The sequence below is a fragment of the Charadrius vociferus genome, unplaced genomic scaffold (assembly GCF_000708025.1).
Source record: "Charadrius vociferus isolate BGI_N301 unplaced genomic scaffold, ASM70802v2 scaffold430, whole genome shotgun sequence".
Classification (NCBI taxonomy): Eukaryota; Metazoa; Chordata; class Aves; order Charadriiformes; family Charadriidae; genus Charadrius; species Charadrius vociferus.
The window spans coordinates 2,550,312-2,576,170 of NW_009646541.1; the positions used below are offsets into that span (position 1 = coordinate 2,550,312).

General features: G+C 40.6%; 1 protein-coding gene across 1 annotated transcript in view; it reads right to left on the minus strand.

Annotated features, from left to right (window-relative positions):
- NPTX2 (neuronal pentraxin II) overlaps positions 1-15,866 on the minus strand; it is a 29,478-nt gene extending 13,612 nt beyond the window's left edge. Inside the window, exon 1 of the mRNA XM_009886209.1 lies at positions 15,696-15,866. Coding sequence (XP_009884511.1) covers positions 15,696-15,866 — 171 coding nt within the window. The remainder of the gene's footprint in view (positions 1-15,695) is intronic.
- Positions 15,867-25,859: the final 9,993 nt, after the last annotated feature.

A 25,859-nucleotide genomic window follows, 5' to 3' on the forward strand; every position in this document is an offset into this window, starting at 1 on the left:
ATGAGGATTTTGTTCAACATACTTCAGGTGTTCTTAATATTCCCATCTTATATAGCTTTTATGGATAAAATACAGATAGAATATTAGAAGAAACCAATCGTTAAAAGATACACTCCCTTTTTCTTTCCATATTCTAGGCTGTGCTATGAAAATCATAAATGAAAAATGTATTCCCTTTTAAGTCAACAGGATTTTTGCCATTGATCGGAATAAATTCAGGATTTCTCTAGATCATCTAAATGATACATTACTTTCCTGAGAATCGTTAATTAGGATGACCTTCCTTCTAGCAGAGGGAAAACAGAACTTAACTGTAGAGGTACTCACTGTAAAAACTAACTTTGTCAGAGAGATTCACTGCAGGAACTCTTAAAGAACATCAGATGCTTAAAAGAGAAGTTGCAGCCTCCAGCGTTCCCGTGTGCTGCTGGTGACTGAAGGGCGGGAACAGGAGACCTCTGCGGGAACACACACGAGCTGCCTGTCGCCCCGATAGCGATCGCCAACCGGAGAAACAGCGGGTCAGCCTCTGCAGGACCTGTTATCTTCCTGGTACCCTACAGACATTTAGCCCAAAATGCCAGGCTTAGAAATACATCTGAAAGTGAAATAGGTTAGCTGCCCGGAGAACAAACCCTGAGACCGTCACCTTTATTACTCAGTTCTGATTAATGCATATCTCCCTGAAGTTGAAAGAATTCTGCCCAATTCCAAGGGCAATTCAAAACACAGAATTTGGCTAGAGATATGCAAAATACATATCAATATATTTTAAAGTCTGCATATATATAAAATATATTACGATGTATCAAATGCTTTTACATGTTCAAAACTGGGTATGTATTGCTCAAGTTTCTTTTCCAAACTCTTAGTCCACTTAGATTTGGTGGTTTTGCAAAATAAGATGCTACTGTGAAAAGACCTAATATTGCACTTTCTGTAGCAAGTGAGATGTGTCTCCTCTCTGCGAACTCCATTAGCACCACTGCCCACGTGGACTCGGCCGCCAGTGCAGCAGCGCCGGCACACAGTTATTAAACTCCATTGCAGGTGTCTCAGCGCTTCGCACGGGAGCAGGATAAATTACCTCCTGGTACATCTCCGAAGGCTGCCATATGGATAATCATTACAGTCCACACGTGGGCCGGCTTTGGCGGGGTGCTAGAGTCAACGAGCTTATGGGGGCCCTCTGCAACCCTTCACTCCTACGAGCCTTAAGGTCCAGCAGGAGGTGAATGGTTTCCCTGTTGCCGGCCGGGAAATTGTGTCCTTTGATCAGATGGTTCACTGTCATTATAGTATTGGGAAGTTCTGCCTTCTCTCTGTGATAACAGCTCTATAAACCACAAATACACATTTATATCAGTCATTTATATTGCTGCATGTGTGTACTAGATGCACGCACACACTCATGTATGTACGTTAAATTAAATTACATATATTTTTGAAGTCACCGTGGCAGAAACACACACTTGGATTTAGAGCTAGAATTCACAGAACAGAATGTAGTGTACCCGCCTTGGGACAAAGAAAGAAAGAAAAGAATACATGAGAGATTAGAAATCCAGGACAAAAGGCAGAACACCGTTCAGTGCCTTTCCATTAGAGAACATGACTATAGCAGCTCAGTCTTTCATGTCGGTGAGTTCGTTTTTCAATTCTGTCAGAAGTGGAGTGATAACCTCGAGTTCTCCCTACAGGGACTTCCCTCCTCCTTTCGCTATTTTCGTGTCTCATTCTGTGGCTGACAATTAGAAATGCTATTATGTCTTGACCCATACGACATGCGAAATGCCAAAGCACCTGGTGTTCCGAGATGATGTTAAGTCACCTCAATAGGTTTCATCTCAAGTTCTAATGAGTGTGACAAAGTAACGATCCATGGAGAGGCTCCACAGAGATCTGGTAGGCCAAGAAAAAAAAAGTCACTGTCTGTGGAGATAGTTTTTGCAAGAAACTAGAATGTGCACAGACGGAAAAAGATTGACACAAGAAAATGACAAAATAAAGGGTTATGCAATTTTAGCTCAGGATTCTGCACCGAGTACGTTTCAGACAAAGCACCTGGGGCCAGGCTGTAGATTTGACAGTGAATCTGGAGATCAGTTTATTTACACCGACAGTCAGATTGTGCAGTATTTTGGCTTTACTGGAATCAGTCGCAGCTCCACTATTGACCTGTGCGGGGTATTTCATCCCCTGGCTCTGGTAAGGTTATTTGCACTAAGAGGTACTTGTGTGGGAGAAGAGTTAACCAGCCCAAATCTCTTCAGATGACACTTGTCAAAAACGTCTTTACTTGTCATTGAACTAACTCTGTTTGGCCAGACTGCAATCGTATTTTCAGAGGAGTTAATTTAAACAATCGTTGATTAAACAGTAAAATTAAATACAATTTGATTTTAATGCTCCTAACAGATTTACCTTACCCTTCCTGCCACTTGCCCGGTTCCATTTTGATTTAACCTGTATCTTTCCCTCATTTAAGATGACAAGATCTTTGGGGAAGTGATTGTCCATTTTCTGTATGTTTTATAGTAGGTAGCTAACTCCCCACTAACATCAAACACAAATACTCGGTATTGCAATGGTATTACCCCATCTGTATTTTCACTATCTAAGACCTGAATTCACCGGTACTTTTATATTTAATTGCTTTGTTCAGTATCTTTCGCACAGTATGCCATCATGAAATGATGTCACAGACTAAATTTCTTTCTTTGCAGAACAAAGGATGTTCACTAGAAAACATATACCGCAATAGTGGTAATGCCATTTTCAATACTTTGCATTCAAGTGGTTAGCAATGCTTTACGTATTATGAAATGAATGGCATTAAGGGAAATGATTTGTGAAACAGATCCCCTTCAATGTTTTCATTCTATCAAGCATGTCAAAAATTGGCAGTTACAAATTACATAGATTTCATTTCCAAATCAAATGGAAAATATTTTGCCCATAAATCCTTAATCTTCAGCCTGTGAAAAATATCCCGGGCTATAAAAGAGCATGTTCTACATCCTCGCAGTGCCTCAGCCAGACAGACCATAAAGGTCTAATGAGTTTGTGAGTAGCGTGAACAAGTCACTGATTGTCTGACCAGCGGACTGTAGGGCAGGAAAATATCCTGTTCGCCTAGGTTTAGCCGAAGTTTGAGTTAACTGTCAGTGCCCACACAACCCGGGAAAACAGGATTACAGGCCAAAGATATTAACAGTAGACACGCTGTACATCTGCTTTGACAGATGATATTCACACTTCACAGGTTTAACTAAAGATCACTTTCATAGCAGTTCTTACGACGCTAAACCCCTTCTAAATGAAATGATTAAAAAACAATTGAAGATTAAAGAATCAAAATCTAAGCTCTGCTACAACTATCCAAAATGTTAATAGTAATGATAAACAAAGATAAAGTAGAGCACTTACTTACATACAAATTCTCAAAATAATTAGATGTCTATACATCATAACCCAATCGATCTGTTTGTACAATGCTAAGAGTCTCAGTCATCTATTTATTTCACTATCTCCATGAATCATTAAGCATAGACCAAAGTAACTTTTACCTGTGATGATCAAAGTACAATATGATTTCTTAGGCTGTTAGAATTGTAAGGATGAGACTAAGAGAATCACCTTAGCCTCTTTCTGCTTGTAAAACGACTGCAACCAGATACCTTCCAAAAATTAGGACTTGAAGTTATCCAGCACACGCCAGCTTATGTGTGAAGCTGTTTTAGCCTGGATCAATGGCAAATAATTCAATACAGATCCATTGAGCTACCACAGTCAATTAAGTCAAGGAATTTCTTTTCTGTTGTTTGATCTGATAAAGGGCTTAGTGTAAGAGCTGTTCTAGGAAACGCTACAAATCCAGGCGTGTAGGTTCAAATCCTGATCCTGGGTTGCGTGCCAAAGCCCACACTCAGTCAGAGCGGTGGGAAAGGCGTACTTAGCTGTTTGAGCTGGGAAGTCAAAGGCACCAGGCACGTACCTTACCAGCACAGCCTTACCACACCTAACGGGTAGCATGCCACCCGTTACAGATGTGCCTCGCTTGATGTGCCATCACTGTGCTGTGAAGAGATGAGTGAAATTCCTAAAACCAGGAGGAGATTCTGGAATGTATTCCCTAATATATGAAAAAGACAGCAAACGTTTATTTTTCTGCAGGAATATTTTTAACCTTTTTTGTAAGTGCCACAAACGTTAGGCTGCAATAGCATTTACTAATTTGCATTCAGGTTTAATTTTTAGTGTCATCCTGTCATGCTTACATAAAATACTGTTTATGAATGAAAGCCCCTAACGGGAATATTCTAAAAATAAAGGGAAAAGTAAAGGGACTATTCTGAAAATCTCGTCTGACTTACTTGCCACTGTGCTACAATTCGGAGTTGTGCTTTATAACGTACTGCTTTGGGCTCAATCACCAAGCCTCCTCCTCCGTTTTCCAAGCCAGAAGACAGAGTTAACGCAACAGTGATGAAACTAATTGCTGGGAAAACTAAACATCTTGTCTTCTGACGATTAAAGAACTCTTGTTAGAGCTTGTAATACTTCTGCTTAGTCAGAAAGATAGCCCCATTGTGGAATTAGTTATTGGTAAATGTTTTTTCTTTTTTTCTAGCTAGATTTGATGCTTAGGATCTACAAAGATAAAGTAAAACCGAATGAGAACCAGCATAAGCACTGCTCCAGAGAAGGGCAGAGGGAAGGGAGCTCTTGTGAATGAGGTTCATTACAAACCCAGATTTGCTCCACAGTTTGCCTCCAATTGCAGCAAAAGCAAGATTTGCATGAGTATATCATTGCTGACTGCTGCTCTGGGACTCTTGAATAAATGACTTGATCTTTATAGTAAGTCTAACTTCTTTGATACAAAAAGGATTGCCGAGCAGCAACCAGAGGGCTCAGATTATGACAAGAGATTATTCCAGTAACAACCACTTAAAAAGTAACTGCCATCTTCAGGACTTCTTATCGACAGCACAGTTCTTTGTGGCTGCTAAGGAGGTTGGGCAAAGTTTATGAGACATTTAGTAACAAAGAGGAAATATCACAGCTTAAAATTCAGAGTTTTAACAGGTGTACGCTCTCACTTCAACATTATTCTCCTGAGCCACGGTTTGCATTATTGCAGATGTTTGTTTTCAGTTTGATCCAAAATCGTGAGTACTGCCAAAGGGGATACTAACGTCCTGAGGAACTATGTGAAATGGGAGAAGTATTTATCCCTGAACTGTGCTTATTCAAACTCCGTGAAGAGCCGGCTGAGTCCGAGTCCCCGAGTTGGCACGCCGTACGTTACCGCCCGCAGGACAGAGCTGCCGACTCGCAGGCCAATACAGCAATCCTCGTACCTAAGCTGAAATCACAGCTTAGATCTCTTCGTGAGACACACTGTTTAAGAATATGGTTTATTTACCTACTGCTATTCATTCAGAAGCACTCCAGCCTTCTAAAAATAACGCAGTGTATTGCGTACATTTCTCAACAGACATTGAATGGACTTAAACACACAGCATGAGCAAAGCAGGGCAGATCCAAGCTCAGCTGGGCAAGAGAAAGAGCGCCTAATTTGTCTGGAGCTAACCTGGAGCATCTGGAAGCACTCGTTGAGAGAGGTTTAAAATTTCAAGTACTACTAAAAAAATAAAATCACACATGAGAAAAATATTTTGGAATAATGCGTTTCACAGGATACAAGCTGATGTATCCTAGCTGCATTACTGAACTGTCAGAAAGTACTGAATGTACTGCGGTGGCAGCCTCTAATTAATCCACTGAGTACCATTAATCCAACTGCCGATGTGTGTGTACTGCGTGCACAACAAACGCTTTGGAAACAGCACCTTGCATTTGAGCATAAGGACGTGACTGCATGGGACACCTGGTGCAATTTCAAAAGGGCAAGTTTACATTTGAAAGCCAATATGTATCATATTAAGGGGGCATATATTTTGCACGTTAGCTTTCTGGAGGACAATTTTCCACATTTAATTGAAACCCCGTTATATTTCTGTTCATTTGTTAACTTCCATACACCAGTCTTATCTGGAATTCATGCTCTAGGTGTGATTTCCTTCTTCCTGACCACTCACTGGTCTCACACAGTACCATTTATCTGCTGACTCCCCTCATCCCCGCTGACTTATTTCTGAGTCATTTTTTGAATTTTCTTCCAGGTTTTTAGCATCATAAATTTGACTTATCTGACTTAATTCTTCAAAGATGTTTTCTTTTTCCTGTTGACAGGATGTAATTTATAACATCAAATCTTCCGTGTGGATGCTGTATCTTATGGAGACTATTGTTGTGCTTACAAAGGTTATGCTGTGATTTTTTTGGTGAATGTTCCCGCTCATAAATCCTGTTGTCTAGAATATTTATAGAAAGCAAATGCAAGAGGCACCAATAGGGCTAAACAAAATTCAACTCAACATTCAAACAAACAGTCACAAACACATTTGTTTAAAGTCTCCTCAGCTGCATGTGAGGTTTCTGAAGCGTGTTACATTTCTTTATACTGAAATCAGTACGCTTCGTTGTTTAAATCACTTACAAGTTCTAGTTATTCCCCTTATTAAAGCTGTATTTCAACAATCTAACCAGTCTGAGCATGTCCCTTGTTAAAGCTGTATCAATAACCTTACTGCTGTGTGCTATGTTTGAATAATGTGTAAGCATAGTAAGACATTACGTTGCGTGGCATTTGTAATATGTTATGCGCATAGATGAAAGTGGCAAAGGTTTTAGCCTCATCAATGAAGCCTCAAAGGAGCAGTCATGGTATAACTACATGGTGTCAACCAGATGTAATTCTTTGGGCTGAAAGATAAAAAAGCCCACGATGCATTCCATGTATTAACTCTCCAGTCTGTTGCTGTAGGGTCCGAGTGCATCCAGGAAATAATTTCCTGACCCAGAAGTAAAGGTCTACAAATAAGATCTACCAAGGAGTCCTTGTTTTGATGCAAAAATACATTTATCCTTCAATTTCAGTTAAAATTATTCCCTTGAGAGCCCCAGCTTAAGAGGGAGATTCAGGATGTCAGATGATACTTGTTGCTTCCAAAAACCAGTTTTCCAAGTGAGGAACATTAAACGTTTGAAAAGTAAGCTAGAACAAGAAGGAAAGTATGTCATTTATGAGAGACCAGCTCCTTTTATCATCTACATTTGTGTCACGATGAGGAATTTTACTTTGTCACCAGTGTTGTATCAGTTCTGAAGAAGCCCAACGTGAAACTAAATATAACTGACTACATTTCAGTATAAAAATACTGAATAATCAGTTCCTTATACCCCTGCGGATAAAATCAAGGTCCTCTCCAGTCAACAGGAGGGAGAACAGGGCTTTGGGCATACAGATAAGCTTATTACAGCAAACATGGAATCTGTTCCCAGTAACAGTTGTAGAATCTGCTCATGCACTTACGATACTTGATAGGTGTTCAGCTAATCTGCTGCCAGGGACTGAAGCCAAATGTAGAGCAGACATTTTCCTATTATTTAAAACTTTAAGTACATATTAGTAATCTAATTGCTATCTACTTAATGGCACTGGGACAGCCTATTAGTCTATGCAAAAGGTGCCTGTATAAAAGAAAACTGCTAGATTTTCTTCTAAAAATATTTAAAGAAATTAAATTGTTCAGTTGCCAAAGATGGCTGATGGCCAAAGGTCAGTAAGGATCCCGGTTCTGCCTCTGGCTCTGTACTACATTAATAACGTGTTCTTGCAGCTCGGTCCTAGGAAGGCTGCTCAATAGATACTCTTCCACAGACTTGCTTTGATAGCTTTCAAAACCATTTACCTTTTTCAGTATTTAATGAAAGTATTTTTAAAAATATCCGAGTGGAGGGAGACAAAAGAAAATGTGCATGAAAACTCTCCTTGATGGTGCCTTTCTTTCCAAGAGTTAAGAACGTGTACAATTCTAATTCCAGGTGGAGCTACAGGAAGCTAATGACTGAGACGCATCAGACTGTATTTTAGAAGTACCCAGAGCGTGAAGAAAATCCAAAAAGGGAATGGACAAAAAATTAGGGAGTGAACTATCTAGCATACAAGCACATCCCAGAAAGCAGTCAGGTAACATGTACTTTTGAATGGTCAAATGGTAGGAATTCACAGAGCGCCAGCAAATAATTCAGTTACCTGGAGGAGTAATCTTAATGTAGAGAGGTACGTGCTATCCGAGAGGGGAACTGGGAGGTGACTCAACTATACGTCTGTACCATTTTTCATTCTCTAACTGCAGGAAATATGATAAAAACTATGTGTACTGACTTCACAAAAAAGAACATCCATGTAGTAGAAGCTAAAGAAGCTGCAAAGATCTATTAAGTGTGCTTAACAGAGTAGTATATTCCCAAATCCACACCAATTTTCTAGCTGTTTGGGCTGCACAGGACAGCCTGTTATGCACACCCTGTACAGTCACTGTATGACTAAACAATATCTGTCTTAACACCTCCGTTTTTCAGCTACATTCCCACAACTATAAGCACTCAATCACTTGTATATCGTGCTGATACAAATCAAGATTTACAGGTCTTACCTTCCATTTCCAAATATGCCTCTGAGATATCCTCGCAGCATTTAAAAGGTGTTTTTTCACTGTACACACATTAGCATATTATGAAAGAAATAATTAGCATACCAAATGCTGGAGATCAATTAGCTGCCAAAACACCAGTCTAGACACAAGCGCCTGACATTTGTAATAAAATCAAAGCTAAGCTGGCCAAATGCTGCTGCTAACTCAGCGTGGCTTCTCAGAACAGAAGCAGTAAATGTTCACTCATTACCCTCTGCACCAACAGTGCAGGAGCTGATTATCGTCTGCTTCCATTTGCTGCTACTGTAGAGCCAAATCCCAAATCCACAGATTCGGCGACTATTCTTTTATTGTCTATGTCTATTGACTGCGTGGGTTTATTCCACAATTGCCACTTGGTTCCAGTAACTCCCGCACTTGCTCTTGAGCTCTCTTCAGCGAGGGCGCAGGAGCCGCTACCTCTCCAGCCCTCCCCACGCCGCACAACCCACGGCCCCGCGCAGCGAGGGCGGCACTCCTGGGGCGCAATACAGCTCAGCTGCAAAAGTTCTGCTGTGTCAAGACTCTGAGGTTTTGAAGGAGTCTGAAGAGGATTTATCTCATGACGATGAAACAGGGCCAGAACACCGCACTGCACAAAGCAGAGATCAAATACATTTGCCCTCAAAAGAGGCATAAGAAATTGTGAGAGCTGCAATGCCTCTCACATTGGTGAGCTGGGAATGAACAGCCTGAGGCAAGACATGGCCAGAGAGCAGCAGATACAGCCAAACAGCAGCTCAGCTCCTCATTCTGCAGTCTAACTATGACCGATTTCTCAGGAGATCTTCCTATACCTAAAAAAGAGAAGGAAGCCTTTTCTGTTAAAGGAAATTTCATCAAATCAGAGATCACCTGTCTGCTCTGAATGCACCATACAGTCGTACATCAAAGGCCTTCTGGCAGCTGAGATTCTTCATTCCTCACTGAAGCTTCGCCTTCTTTGAAAAACTTCCTGCGCTTCTGCCTTAATCACACTTCCAGTGATACCGATGGCTCAATTACCCATTTACTTCCCTGGGACGGGAATATTTAAGGTACCATTATCAAATTTCTATCTGCAGATACTATTTAATACAGAGTCATATTATACGACCATGCATTCAGGAAACAAAGGCGACTGTCTCTGACTGGAATTTCATCCTTGTGTAAAAGCAGAGGCAATTCAGGAAAGAAACTGCAGTGCTTCCGCAATAGATTCATTCACATTAAAAAGGGAAAACCATGCAAAAGCTAAAGCTTGCTATGACCTGGTTACTTTATGACTCCCACAAAATTCTCTACAACACACAGCATCGTTCTGCTACCTTTCTTCCACTTCATCCAAAGGATAAACAGCAGCCCAGCACAGAAACTTATCATTGCTTTTATATGCTTTGTTTTGAACTGTATCTCAACAGGATGCCGACAGACAATAAGTACTAGTTTCTGGTCCTCAACTGGAACTCCTTTCTGAAAAGACTCATCCTACAAATTGACTACTTTAGGAAAATAATTCTCTTCTCACCCTTTATTAAAATGTGAAATGCCCACGTTTTCATTTTCACATGCGGCAGACCCACCATATCATCTTATCTGAATGCCCTATGTGTATACTCACTGTTAAGTACTGATACCAGCACTATGAAATACAAAGATGAGATATTTCCGCTGCTGACCAAGTCTGGGATCTATGCAAAGAAAGTATACTGCAACAGTCACCAAGAAAATCCAAGGTTAACCCAATCTTTGCTCCTAAGATTTCACTTTGTGGTTTTCTAATCAGCATTACCTCTTTCAGTGTTAGAAAAGTGAGTGTTTTATCCTAAGTGATAGCTGGAACCTTATAAAGATTCATGCTGTGATTTTCAAAGGAATTTATGATGGACAGCTAATTTATACTTTTGTCTTGTGCCTAAGACATACTAAGATGCACCTTATACACTAAGGAAGCCAAAGTGGAGGGGATAAAGGACTCCTACAGGAACAGAAGTCAGTGCCACAACATGTCTTCAACTATCTGCACGGTTAGAAATGTTGGGGGCAGGGGGGTGGAGGGAAGGGATGCATTTTGCGTTCACTTACTATTGTCATTAGTGTGGATTTAATGTAATATTTATAACTCAGGTAAGATAAATTCACAAACATTATCCTAGTCAGAAAACACATAAATATATTCATAATTTAGACATTTTGAACAAAATCATCTATTACTTGTCAAGAACTGAGAAACTCCTAAACATCTGCACGGAGCTCATACAAAATACTACAAATTGCTAGGAATTCCCTGAACATTCATTTCATTTGTTTGTGTTTAATTTGCAGCATATGATGTTTTATGCTAGTAATTATATAAAATCAACAGTTATGAACACAGATAAAGACTTTCAAAGTCGAGCAAAAAGCGTAGTACTATGTAACAACGTAATCCATTTAAAAGCAAAAAAAAAAATACTGGCATCATTTCAAAAACATAAAGTGCTCTGTACTGCTGGAAGAAGCGTTTATTATTTATACTCTGGAGGCTTCTCATTCGCGTCTACCAACATGTTCACCATTTGGAATGAAGATGAATTAGCAAGGCAATAGCCAAAGATGATTTTTTTCTTTCTCCAACTTCAAATGCAGTAATATTCAGGCTAGTCCTTCACATTCTTCCTCTAGTAACTGACAGAGATGTGAGGGGCTTATTAAGAGATCCTTGGATCAAAGTGGAGGATGCTATGTCACACTGTAATTTCTGGATTTGGATATATATCTGAAGTTAAATGCTAGAAATGCATTTAAGCTTGCCAAGGCAGGTTGGTGTCATGAATAATGTATTGCATTCTACAACAGAGAAGCCACCATAAAGCCTTTTACTTCGATCCATTTAACTGCTGGTCCAACACACAGAGCGTGGAATTTTCACACAAAAACCTGTCTGGGGGTTTTGGCTGTGGACACATGGCAAGTGACTGTTCAGAGCACCGTGCTGTCTAAGTCAACAGTATAAAAAGTTGTCAAACTTGCAGAAAGCCACACAGTTGTTTTAAAATCTGCCTGCATAATTTGCATTATGTTATACTTTTACCAGATGCAGGATTACAATACATGCACTGCAACTATGGATGTACCCAGAGGCACAGAAAATAACATTTCAACAAACAGTTGAGAACATTCAACCATCCCTCAGCGGAGATAATGGCTGCTGAAAAGCACTTGTCATCTAAACTAGTTAATCTTCACCTTATTTCACGCTGTAATTCTCCCGTGGCCCTTAAGACAGTACTGGAATACCCCAACTTCTGTGAAGGAACTTTGTACTGTTTGGCACAATGTCTGCACATAGATCTCACACTACAACCAAAGCAGCCTTGCCACAGCTGCCTCCCAACCCGCGCTGAGCCCCTGCTCCCCAGGCACCGCACTCCTCACCTCACGGCTCCCTGAACACGGGGGGCTTCTGCTCTGGGCACAGCTCCGGTCGCCCCCTCTGCGCAGTTCTGACACTAGTTGGCTGAGGGGTCTAACCTCAGGGTACGCTCACAGCATAAATCACAGTTGGTGAGGTTTTCTTCTAAGACAGGTGCTTACGTTGATATGTGTATTTTAATAATAGCCTGGAGAGCAGCAAACTCTTCCAAGCAGCGGGAGACCTAGATTCAATTTCCTCGTTAGCCTGAAAGGCTGCAAACCGCATCCCACCACCCGGGGAAAAGCCTCCGGGCTGGGACCAGCTCCTCCTCTCCTGTACAGCAATTGCTCTGCTGCACTGCAAGGATGCGGCGTTCCCAGACTGGAGTGAAAAAGCAAACCTAATGCTATTAACACAAGTTATTGAATAGAAAACTGTTTTACCATTGGCCATTTATCGTGCGCTGCCAAACTCTGTGCCAGGTAGTATCAGCTGGAGGAACAAAGCAACCATCTCACAACGAATCACGCTGCCAGAGCCAATACTCAGTCCCAGCTGCAGCCAACACTGTATGATCAAACTCCTGTCAATAGATACTAATGGAGAGACCCTACTAATGGTGCTGGAGCGTCTAACTTGACAGCAATCTGCCTCCACAAAACCAAAATGCATATAGAAAACATGCTGAGTGGGTATGAGAAAGTATCTGTTTACTGATTACTACTGAATAAATTAAAAAAAGTAATTGGCCTGTCATGTTCTCGTTTTGATGTACTTCAGAAAAAAATTTTCAACCTTCAGGCAAGTGAAAAAAAAAGACTTAATAAGGTATAGTTTCCCTGAATCCGATAAACACAATCCCAAAGCATCTCCTAAAAAAGTCAGAGCGTGTACTTTACAGATATCTATGCTCCTGGCAAAATACCAAATTATACTTAGCTGGAAAGCAAAATCTACACTGGGCATCAGGGACTAACTTACAGGTGTAACTGAAATACTTCCTTAGGTAAAAAAAAAAAAAAAAAAGGAAGATGCGTTATAAAGAGAGAACACTGTGTTTGGCTTCATTAGTGCTCAGAAACAATTACCCCTCCATCGCATGAACAGTGGGTGAAAAAGACATCCTGTTCAGTGGATGAACAGTCGCTGAAAAGGCGGTCCTGTGCCGCCCCGGCCCCATGCGCAGTCACCCCCAGAGGCTGTGCCGTCCCCTCCTGCGAGGGGCGCAACAGCAACGCGCAGATAAAGACAGAAAACGGGGGAGAATGGTTTGGGAGCAGCCTGCAGTTACATCACGTTAGATGTAACACTGAGCTGTCCTCCTAAAGCCCTGGTGAACCCTTGGATATACGTTACAGACATATCCATTTGCTTTATTAGTACATAATTAAAAAAAATTAAAATGAGAATTGTAATAGATGCGACTTCCAAATTGGTTATAAATACTGGCCTTAAAACCAGAAGGATCAACTCAGTAAAAATTACACAGAGTCAGACTTCTGAACTCACAAACTAAGCAGGATCATCCTTGAAAAGTTCATAGATGTGCAGAAGACCATAGAAAAAAAAAATCACAGGGCGGTAAGAACTGGCTGTGTCAATGAACACTGTGCCTCAAAACGTAGTAAAGCTTTCAATGGCGCAAAACCAAAAGCTGTCCCAAGGAGGACTTTGCAGAGGAAGATTTCTTCAATGTTAGATGTCTCCTGCATTCCGCTGTGCAGGAAGTGAACATGGAGTAGAGCGCTGGGAAAAGTATTCCTATAACCTGCAGTCCCAATATGGGACTTCGGACACGATATGAGTTACAACAGCCGCCTTCTCAGGGGACAAAAGGTTCAACACTAGAATAGCTTCGGGATCACAGGCTGTGACTGTAATTTAAAGCTTCCTTCTGTACCCTCTGAGGAGCGCGGAGCAGAGCTCACAGATCAGTCCATTGAGGGTCCCGCTGCAGCTCAAGTCTGGCATGACAAAAGATGGCAAGGTTTTAGCAGCTGTGTATAATATTTCTCATCAGTGAAGAAAGCTAGTCGATCCTCCAGCCCAAGCTCAGGATTTTTTACTCATCTATAGGAAAGAATACAGTACCTTCTTTTTTTTTTTAACACATGTTACAAGAAGGCAGATCTGGGAAATCTAGGGAAGCTGGTATTCTAGAGAAGGCAGCAACGACTGACAATGTAGGGAGGTCTGTATCTCTGCGTGTTTCACACTTTGGCTTCAACCACTGCTGTCAATCCAGAAGCACAAGTATACAATGCCAGTTTCCTTCCCCTTCTTCTCCAGATTTTGTTTTCATTGCCTACAAAAGGCACCCTGACAATTGAGATTATGGCAACATAAACTGCCAACATTAATATTAAAACCCCATTAACCATGAATATTCAAATCTATTCAAAAGGGAAAGAAAGAGCTCACATTGCTCTGAGAGCCCAGCTGTATAGGTATGCTTTGCTGCATTTCAAAAACCCACAAGATTGTATGGTATCTCCAAAGAAGCAACAAGTTCCAAATACTACAGCGCTGTTGGCGAACCCCCGCCAATAATCCTTTCCTAGTCAAACTTACTAACGCCAAATCCAATTCAATCCTCTCCACTGTTGCAGAATGCCATCAGGAGACAAATGGCATTGTAGGCATGTCTCAAGATAGACTTTTTCCTGTTTATTCAATTTCAGAAAACAGATATAATTCCCTTAGAATAAATCTATCTTTGAAAAATTCATAGGACTACGAGAATTTCATTGTTCTGTCATTACTTCAAAAGAGTAAATAGTGTGACTTACACTGCTGTGAGTCATCCACCTCAATATTGGTTTCACAGAATCACAGACTGGTGAGGGCTGGAAGGTCCCTCTGGAGCTCCCCCACTCTCTGGGCAGCCTGTGCCACTGCTCTGCCGCCCTCACAGCAGAGAAGGCCCTCCTCAGGTGGAGATGGAACTGCCGATGGTCACGTTTGTGCCCGTTCCCTCTTGTCCTGTCACTGGGCACCACTGAACAAAGACTGTTCCCATCCCCCTGGCACCCTGCCGTTAAGTATTTGTAAGTATTGGTAAGATCCCCCCTCAGTCTTCTCTTCTCCAGACTGAACAGCCCCAAGTCCCTCAGCCTTTCCTCACCACAACCCTCTGAGCTCTATCTGCCAGCCACTGTTCAATCTACCACACTGTCCATTCATCTAACCCACACTTCCTAAGCTTGCCTGTGAGGACGATGCAGGAGAAGGTGTCAAAAGCCTTCCTGAAGTCAAGGTAGACAACATCCACTGCTCTCCCCTCACCCACCCATCCAGTCATGCCATTGTAGAAGGCTGTCAGATCAGTCAGACAAGACTTCCCCTTGTTGAATCCCTGTTGACTACTTCTGATAACCACCTTTTCCTCCAGATGCTTTCAAATGATGCCCAGAATGAGCTGTTCCATCACCTTTCCATGTGGCCTTGCCTGTAGTTTCCCAGGTCCTCCTTCTTGCCCCTTTTTGAAAACTGGCTTTCCTCCAGTCCTCAGGTACCTCGCCTGTTCTCCAGGACCTTTCAAAGATGATGGAGAGTGGCCCAGCAATGACTTCTGCCAGCTCCCTCAGCACTCACAGGTGCATCCCACCAGGACCCATGGACTTGTGGATATCCAGTTTACTTACCTGATCTCTAAGGTGATCCTCTTCAACCAAGGGAAAGCCTTCCTTCCTCCAGATTTTCTCTGTTACCTCCAAAGTCTGGGACTCCTGAGGACTGGCCTGAGCAGTGAAGACAGAAGCAAAGAAGGCATTCAGTAACTCCACCTCCTCTGCATCGTCGGTCACCACGGCACCTGTCTCGTTCAACAGCGGGCCCACATTTTCTGTAGTTCTCCTTTTGCCTTCGATGTACTTGAACATCCCTCGCCAGTTTTAATTCCAAAGTGCCTTGGCCTTCTTCCTTTCATCCCTGCATACTCTGATGGCATTTCTGTAATCTTTCCAAGCGGTCAGTCCCTTCTTCCACATACTGTAAACCTCCTTCTTCCACTTAAGCTTTTTCAGAAGGTCCCTGCTCAGCCACGCAGGTCTCCTGCTTCTCTTGCCTGATTTCTTGCTCTTGCAAGATGCACCGATCCTGAGCTTGGAGGAAGAGATGCTTGAATATCAACCAGCTCTCCTGAGCCCCCCTACCCTCCAGAGCCCTCTCCCATGGGAGTTCTCAAAGCAATTCCTTGAAGAGATCAAAGTTAGCCCTCCTGAAGTCCAAGGCTGCAATCCTACTTGCTATTTCATGCATACTACGCTTAATCCTGAACTCTGTCTTCTTATGGTCACTACAGCCAAGGCTGCCCCCAGCCTTAATGTCCTCCACCTGTCCCTCTTTGTTTGTCAGTGCCAGGTCCAGTAGTAAACCTCCCCTTGTGGGCTCCTCCACCACCTGAGTCAAAAAGTTATCATCGATGCACTTGGAGGAACCTCCTGGACTGTACATGCCAAGCTGTGTAGCCTTCCCAGCAGATATCGGGGTGGGAATTTCAAGGGAAAATCATGCAATATCTGATTAAAGATGATTACTTACTCTTAAAGGATTAATTATATTTTGTAGTACTCAACAGGTTTTGGGGGAAGATAAAGCTTTTCAGATCAAATACTCCCACAAGCAAATGACAGCAACTGTTAACAACATATTTCTGAACATGTTTTAAGCTTTGAACTCAATACCACACAAATTTCTGATTCTGAGAGACAGGAATACTCAGAAGTTATATGGCAATATTAAATTGGAAAATACTTTCTTGATACTACATTTCTTAATAAGTAATTAACAATTATTTAGGGTGAAAAGCTACCTAGAGAACTGATTCTCAGCCCGTGACATAATGTATTCTTATACTACAAACACAGAGTTAAAGCGGATAATGTTTGCAAAAGGAGTAAGGATGGATAGAATGCAAAAGAGTGAACAATAACACAACAAACAGTTTGCTTGGTAAACTGGACTCAAAGGGTTCTTCTAAACAGCCAAATACAAGACTTGTGATGTCAAAATTAAAGACTGTAATCCCTGACTCTTAAAAGGGCCAGAAGAATTGTCAACTGTAAGTATCCGAATACGAACTACCAATTTGCAAGTTGAACCAATAGCTGAAATTCATGACCTGTAGTTTTGTAGAGAAGCATATTAGATGGTCATTATTCTAAATGTTACTACTTGTAAAATCTGTAAGTAACAAGTGCTACAGAAATCATTTGTGCTGAGTTTCCCCCATGTAATCTTATAATATATTACATCAATCATAATGCTGCTGCTGCCATTATGGACAGATCTGGAAATTGGAGTTCATTCTTTGATGTTTTTGCAATTCTGACTTTGATACCTGGAGCATATCAGGAAAAAATCTATAGTAGACAGCTATGGGCTTGTCAAATATCTCACATTTGATTTAAAACCAAGCTGCAATGGGTTTGATCAATGACGTACTATGCTGATCCTGGACACAATTATTAACAGCATCACTAGCATTTATATAAATAAAATTTCACAATTTTCCAAGTAAAATTGCAAACCTGTAACGAAAAAAACCTTATAGGAGCCAAGTCAATGTGAGCTTACTTCACTGTATTTTATGGCTACACACAGTTCACATATCACTTCTTTGTAAACACTCTGTTGGCCTTGATGCAGTGTGGCTTCTCACAGTACAAAAATAAAAACCTTTTTAATTACCATGAGAGGCAGAAGTAAGGAAAAACAATGCTATTCATTAAACCTTGCCTAATTAATTTTTACACACTTTTTTTTTTTACCCAGTAAAGTACAACTAAGTATAACTATTACTATTACTCAACTTTAAGATTATCAGAGAAGAAAATGTTGCAGAATTTGTATCAGATTGAAGAAAGGATGTACAGCTATTTTCTGACATGTTTATGGCATAAATAGAAAGAAATACAGACTTTTTAAAAGACCGAGCTCTGCAATTTGCAATTGTAAACAGAGATGGATTGAAGAATTAGGAAAAAAACTAACTTTCAAAATCCTGAATATTGTGGTTTGGAAGCACCTTTCTGGTAATATTTCATATTATAGTAGATAATTGGAACAATGATACAAAGCAAGTCTGTTCTTTTTCCTGGACACAAGATACAGTGTACAGCAGTAATGTTTAAAAAGCACAGAGTATTCTCATCTTCCATTTTAGGAAAAGGCCAAAGGGATTTCTTTGTCTCCAACGGCATCTCCACTTTTTCTAATTCTATTTACTGAGCTCTGCCAGAAATGATATATAACATAATCTCACTTATGAGGGGTAAACATTCGTCTTTCTTTGTAATAATGCAGCATACACAACGTGCCAGGTATTTTCAAAGCATTTTCCCAGGCACATCACTTCTACCCAGTTCCACCTCACCCTTTTTTCTGACTCTGTGTGTTTCTCAGGACCAAAGGCAAACCATGACTATTTTCCACAAACACAAAACTGTTCCCTTAGGTGCCTGGCTGAAGGTTATGAAAGAGGTCTCATTCAGAGGAAGAACAAACAGACTGTTCAGTTCCTTTCTTTTCTCTGCAACTGGATTGTAATGGTTAATTCTGTTAAGAACTGATTTCTAAAACAGTGGCATTATCAGTGTCTCGTGAGGAACAAAGGCGGTGGAGGCAGAGCGGACGGGAGAGGATTCTGTCGGTAAGGGTCAGTACACGCCGCAGAGCCTGGAAACACCAGTAGGAGCTGCGTAACATTTTCTTGGACAGAGTGAAATGTACTTCCCAACAGCTGTATTCACTGACGTTTTGAGCATGTTTCACACACCCGCTTCTGCCAAAGGATGTTTAAGAAATACTAAGTTCTAAAAATAAATGGCTTAAATTCTGAGTTTGCAGCAAAAGATTTTAAGAAAAGAGTACCACAGTACACTTCACACTGCTATCCGTAACAAATGTTTAATTCCCATCAAATTCCAGAAAATACTGAAGCATTTCTTTAATTTGAGTAGTTTAAACCAATATATAAAAGACATGTATAAAGCCTATAGGAGGAGATTCTTAAATGGTTTCCTGACAAAGGAAATTATCTTCAACCCAGAAATAAAACCTAAATTCCAGAATAGGCATAATTATAGATTGAATGTGAAAGCTTAACCTCAAAGAGCAACCATTTTCAATCTGTCAAAAAGAAAATTGATCCAATCCAACTGCAAAGCATTAATAAAATTCAGACAATAAGCAATCAAAAGTTTAAAAAGGCAAAATTATCACAAGAACCACTTGTCTGGGTATTCTCACGCAATGAGAAGCGGTGTTTCAAAGGAGACAAATAAGAACAGGATGAAGTTTTACTAGAACAAGTATGTTGAACGCTAACTCCTAGCAACAAAATTACAGAACAGCATCCTGTAACACTTATATTTTTGCCAAGATCAGTTGGGATGTTCAAGCAGCTTTGTACTGCCACACTTTTTTTTCACCTGGTAAACTAAAATACAGAAAATGAGGTGAAATGCCAAACCACCCCGAAGAGCCAGGACTACTGACCTCTGGTTTAGTTTAGTAACCAAACCCTGAATTACGCTGCCTTCCAACGTTCCTTACAAAGCAGTAACAAAGGGCTTTAAGAGGCTTCAGATGTTCACTCTCTCTGAACAGAGTTCATTAACACAATAGCTTTTATTTTTAGAAGTACGAACATCTGCTAATAAGCTTAATAATACAAAGTATCTCACAAAATTACTGTATTTTTACTGCACGTTGGTAACCAGCGTTTACGTTGACACTAGAAAACATTCCTTCTTTACATATTACTTTTTCTTCTTGTATTTCCACTTCTTCGTTATCACAATGCACCAAATTTCTAGAAAGCATCAATTCCTAAACTAAAAACAGTATTATAAAATATACGTAATGAAAAGTCCCCGGTAATTGAATAAAAAGTGAGTTTTAAGAGCCTACACTGAAATTATTATGGAACAACTTTGTTCCTAAAACCAATAAAACAAGAAACCTTAAATTCTAACATCCTGTGATTAGATTTTTTTCAGTGGATTATTTCGATTGATAAGGAAACTGTAACCCATGAAAATATTAATCTCATGAACTAAAAATAAAAAAAAAAATTAAAAAAATGCATGCCATTAATCTCATGAAGAGATTCTAAATTATACATTTTATTATCCTACGGAGATTTATACTCCCATTATCTCTTACATCCACATAAGATAAAGCAAGTGTAAATCTGTCTTTCTCCATGAAGGGAATTTCATAATGCTGTATTAGAGAGGTGATTATTCTATCCTCACATTTCATAACACTGTTTTTTTCACAACCAGAAGCACTCTCATTTAATATTAAGACAGATGTTTTGACTGAGAGCAACTATGGATACGTGCTGAAACTAAAAATAGAAAACCCCATATGAATAAACATTGAAATGTACATTAATCCTTATTCTAAAGGTGATCTTCCACCACCAAGACACTTGGCCAAGATTTCCTCTAAATATTTGCAGCAGCCAAAGGAATTAGATTTTTATGCAAATTCTACAAATCACATTTACTCAAATTGCAAAGCATCCAATTCTTTCTTTTTCTGTTAATTGTACATAGGGTAGGGCCATCACATCTGTGCCAATTTACACTCATATAAACAACAGAAGTACAGGCTGATTCCATCTAAATTTAGGCACAATTTGCAACAATGCAAATGGTACGAGAAGAAATTTTTGTAAATATGTCGAATTTGTGTTTGATGTATTTCCCTGTATCATCCCACAATATGACATACATCATCGATTCAGCTGCGACGGTCTTCTGCCTGAAGAGTTAGCTGCCATCCATTGGCATGTGGTAACTACTTGCTCAAACTATTAAAAAATTTCAGCTGTCACGATGTTCCCTGGAGAACAAGGCTGTGTCTCGGGTAGGTACAGTCAAGACTTTTGGGTCATTATAGATCGAATTCATACCGTAGCTTAGAGATTTAATTGGTAAGCCAGTTTAACCATTAGTATTGGCATTGGAAATAGTTGTAGGAATATTATAATAAAACAGCAACATTCATAATTTGAAACATCCTAGGAAAAGGACATTCTTTGTTTTGTCACACTTGTTTGATTTGCAAATTGCTTAGTAACAGAAATGTCCTGCAGCATGGTTATACATGCCATTTCATAGACATGTTACAGGTTTCTATATGAACTAACATCTTCATGCAAGAGCAGAGTGTAATGAATTGCAAACCGTGTACTTGAAGCAGCAGTAACACACCTCAGAGAATACTCTCATCTTGATGCTTGAGAAGGTTTGCATACAAAACAGTACTCCTCAAAATGAAAATATAAAAATCTGGCTTTTCAAGTAACAATTATAATTCACATACTGAATTGTTCATTGAAGCTGAGATGCACGCCATACAGCCAGGAGAAGAGGGGGCATACTGCCTGCTCTACCTACTAATCCCACAGCCGTCTCAGCCCCAGTGCAATAAAGGACAGCTTTAGGGATGCTGTGCTTTACGCCAGCCCCCCAGGTCATTCCAGCAGTGTATAATCACCTGTGCCCAGCGATCCACAAGCCAAATGCTTTTCAGTACCTCTCCAATCAAGCAATCCCCTGTTCTACTTCTATGTCTCCCCAGGATAGTCTTCCACAGGGAAATCCCCAACCATCTGGTTAGCTCAGCTTTCAACTAGCTTTGATCCAACAAAGTGGCTCAAAGCACTAAGGAAAAAAAAAAAAAGACAGATATGTCTCGCAGTATTTTGCATATATTGAACCAGATTCTGATCCTAGTTTGATTAATGTAGATCCAGAAGAACTTCACCGAAGACAGCAATACAGGTCAGGGAACATTATTTTGCTGTTCTGTCCAATATTAAGCACAGCTGGTTTTTAAGTAAACAAAGAAAATACCACCACTGCGCAAAAGATATGCAGCTCCCATAAATCAGCACACCTTCACTGAAGTCCGCTGAGTTATGAAAATTTACATCAGCCACAGATTTCTCTAGTATGCAACGAACAGTGTTCTGTTTGCTCCCCTGGGTCTCAGCTCAGCCTCTATATGGATACAACAGGGTTTTGTTTTCCAAAATGAGTATCAACACATCTTCTCTTGAGCCACATATTCTTAGCTTCTATACACTGCACATTGCCAAGATGACTAGAATTGCTTTAAAAAGTAATTAAAGTTTTTTTCAATAAAAAACATCAATGACACAATTTTCTTATACAACCTAGAAAACTCGCCTCATTTTATTGCCATTTATTGTACCAAAATGCTAAAAAAGCAATTTGCCGTAGAAAATAAATCTCAAGATAATATACAGTACCAAATAATATGGAAAAGGAAACCTTGAAACAGAACAAACAAGGAACAATATACCAATAAAGTTATAATGAAAAAATTAAGAGTCTGAACACATGTAACTAACTCTGATCTTGGAACCAAAGTGATTCTTACATTAATTTTATGGATAGAAATTTATGTACAAATATTTGGGTTTCAGAAGAGAAAATAGACTAAGATCTCCTCCATTAATAAGCAGGACACGCTACATCAGAGTCCTGAAGTTGGGAGTTGTTTTTCAAACAAATTAAAGGTCATATCTGGATGTCAAAAAACATCAGGTTATTATGTTTTCATAGAAAAATTTAGCATTCATATTTTCAAAGTATATACAATACATAAATTGCAAATTTCAGGAAAAGGTATATGTGTTAACAAGCCCAGTCACTTCTGTGTATATTATTGCATTGTCTCATTAAAAAAAAAAGTCTAAGCAACAAAGAAAGGGACCTACTTCAATTTCAGATAATGTACACACTCTGTCTTGAAAAGTCTTACTGACTTGTAAAGTCAAGTACGCAGGAGTTAGAAAGCATCAGAGTTAGATCTGTTTGTGTTTATTCAGCTTAGCAAATCCTTGTGTACATGCTGAAACACTGGGTCGTTACCTCGCTTTTCACACGATCTCTTCTTTTAGTGCACAAAAGAGCCACTCCTCATTGTTAGGCTTGCTGCAGTGATATGAAATAATAATACAGAAAATGTTTGACTCTTAAAGGCTTATTTCTGCTGCACTGAAGCCATTACCAAAATGTCAGTCAAGTCCAGTGGGATCTTGATTAGTTATATTAAATCCTGCTTGAAAGTCTACAAATCTTTGCGGCTTACTGACCCTGCTTTCAACAGCCGAGTGGTCGGTGCAGAGGGACAACCTCACCTCGCTCCTAGTAAAGTCACCTGCGAGCCCATTAATACACACTGCTCGAGCCACAGAGTGACATCGCTGAAGAGCCTCAGCAGACCTGCAGACTCAGAGACTAGCTAAAGGAAAAGACGCTACCGGCTCCATTAGATAGGGACAATGATTTGTTAGATCTTCAACCAGCTCTAACCAGCAATGGTTCCATCAGAAAGTCTAAACTATAAATGCAGGTTTTGTTAAGGTCACAGCAAGAACAGCATTGTCTTCAGCAAACAGACCTTGTGAATTTAAGAATTATAATAGCAGTTCTAGGAATGCACCAAGGAGCAGAATACCATTCACAGAAATAACCTGAACAGTTTCATGTCAAGAATTATGAGAAAAGTAATTCAATTTTCCTTTTTTAATAACTGAAATCTGAATTAGAACTTTACTTAATGTAAAGTTAAGGCCTTTCCTCTAATTTTGCTTTTGGAACTATTCTTATTTATATAAACAGATTATGAGATATATTGCAGCAGGAGGCATCTCTCTTCAAAGGCAGAACATTAGGAATTCTAACGTAGAGAATTTGGGCTAAACTACCTTCATTTGTATTGGTAAAAATATACAATAATTCAATTTCACAAAAAAAGATTGGAATTACAGTGGTATCAACTGGTAAAAAAAAAAAATTAGGCTCGATGTGGTTAACAGTATAATATTGCTAGAAGCAAGCAATAAAACTAGAAATTCATAGCAGAAGTGTTCTCAAAATACTTACCCCAATCTGGTTGGAAACTATAGTGGAGATGTTTGTTTTCTTCAGGAAACTAGGAAGAGTTGGAAGCAAAGGAGGCAGCGCAACATCTGGAGACAGAACTGGCCCCGATCTCTGAATTCATTGGTTTTCCTTCCAGCCACATCAGCTTTCCAGGTGACCTTGGATAAATCACTTCTTTTCTCTGTCTCAACCTTCTCATCTGCAAATAGGCACAACAGCCCTTTGGAAAGCCCTTTTTTAAACCCACAGACAGAAAACACTGTAAGAATTATCCTTTCCCACCACTAATAATGAGTGTTCACGATGGAATGGAGTCTGCAAGATCTTCCAAGCAATGTTTTCATGCACTTAATTTTTGTTTAAGTTTCTTAATACATTTATGACCTATAATCATGTGTGTTATTTTACAACATACATGACCACAATTTATGATACCTAATGATTAAGGAACACTAACATGGTTCTGTGAAACCATATGCAACATTCCTCAGTGCCCCCTGCTACACCTGGGTCTCCACATTTGATTGCAAAACAAGCAATAAAACCCTATTAAATAGCTAGAGCAGAATGGCAGTTATCAAATAAAACATCTACATAAATATTTAGAATATACACCACAACCACAAGGGCATTGTACCTCATCCACCATGCAATGATAAAATACACAGCGTTTTAACTAGTGAGCAATAAATTCTGCTGAAATTACCAGAATATACTCACAGATTTGAAAATCTACATTAAAAAGGCAAATTGCAGAAAACAACAGAAAGTACAAAGTACAGAACCTAATTTATAAATATGGGCGTTCAAATAGAATATACAAATATTGGAGATTGAGAGCACTGTACTGACAAGTTTTTCATGCAGTGTCTCAGTAGGCCAGATTCAGAGAGCGGACTCAGAATCACCACACGGTTTAGGTTGGAAGGGACCTTAAGATCATCTAGTCCAACCCCCTGCCCTGGGCAGGGCCACCTCCCCCCAGCCCAGGTTGCTCCAAGCCCCGTCCAACCTGGCCTTGAACACCTCCAGGGATGGGGCAGCCACAGCTTCTCGGGGCAACCTGCCCCAGGGGATCACCACCTCCAGAGTGAAAAATTTCTTCATGATATCTAATCTAAATCTGCTGTCTTCCAATTTGAAGCCATTCCCCCTCATCCTATCACTACATGCCCTTGTCAAAAGTCCCTCCCCAGCTTTCCTCTAGGTCCCCTTCAGATACTGTAAGGCTGCTCTAAGGTCTGCCCGGAGCCTTCTCTTCTCCAGGCTGAACAACCCCAACTCTCTCAGCCTGTCTTCATAGAAGAGGTGCTCCAGCCCTTGGAGCATCTTCGTGGCCCTGCTCTGACCCTGCTCCAACAGGTCCATGTCTTTCCTGTGCTGAGGACTCCAGAGCTGGACACAGTACTCCTGGTGGAGTCTCCCCAGAGCGCAGCAGAGGGGCAGGATCCCCTCCCTCGCCCTGCTGGCCATGCTGCTGGGGATGCAGCCCAGGGTGCCGGGGGCTTTCTGGGCTGCCAGCGCACATTGCCGGCTCATGTTGAGCTTCTCATCAACCAACACTCTCAAGTCCTTCTCCTCAGGGCTGCTCTCAATCCATTGTCTGCCCAGCCTGGATTTGTGCTTGGGATTGCCCTGACCCACGTGCAGGACCTTGCGCTTGGCCTTGTGGAATTTCATGAGGTTGGCACAGCCCCACCTCTCCAGCCTGTCCAGGTCCCTCTGGATGGCATCCCTCCCCTCCAGCGTGTCGACCGCTCCACACAGCTTGGTATCATCGGCAAACTTGCTGGGGGTGCACTCGATCCCACTGTCCATGTCGCTGACAAAGATGTTAAACAGCACTGGTCCCAGTACCGACCCCTGAGGCACGGCACTCGACTGATCCGTGAAGACTGGCTGTGGGATGGCTGCACAGCAGCTCTGCTCATACACATGTAA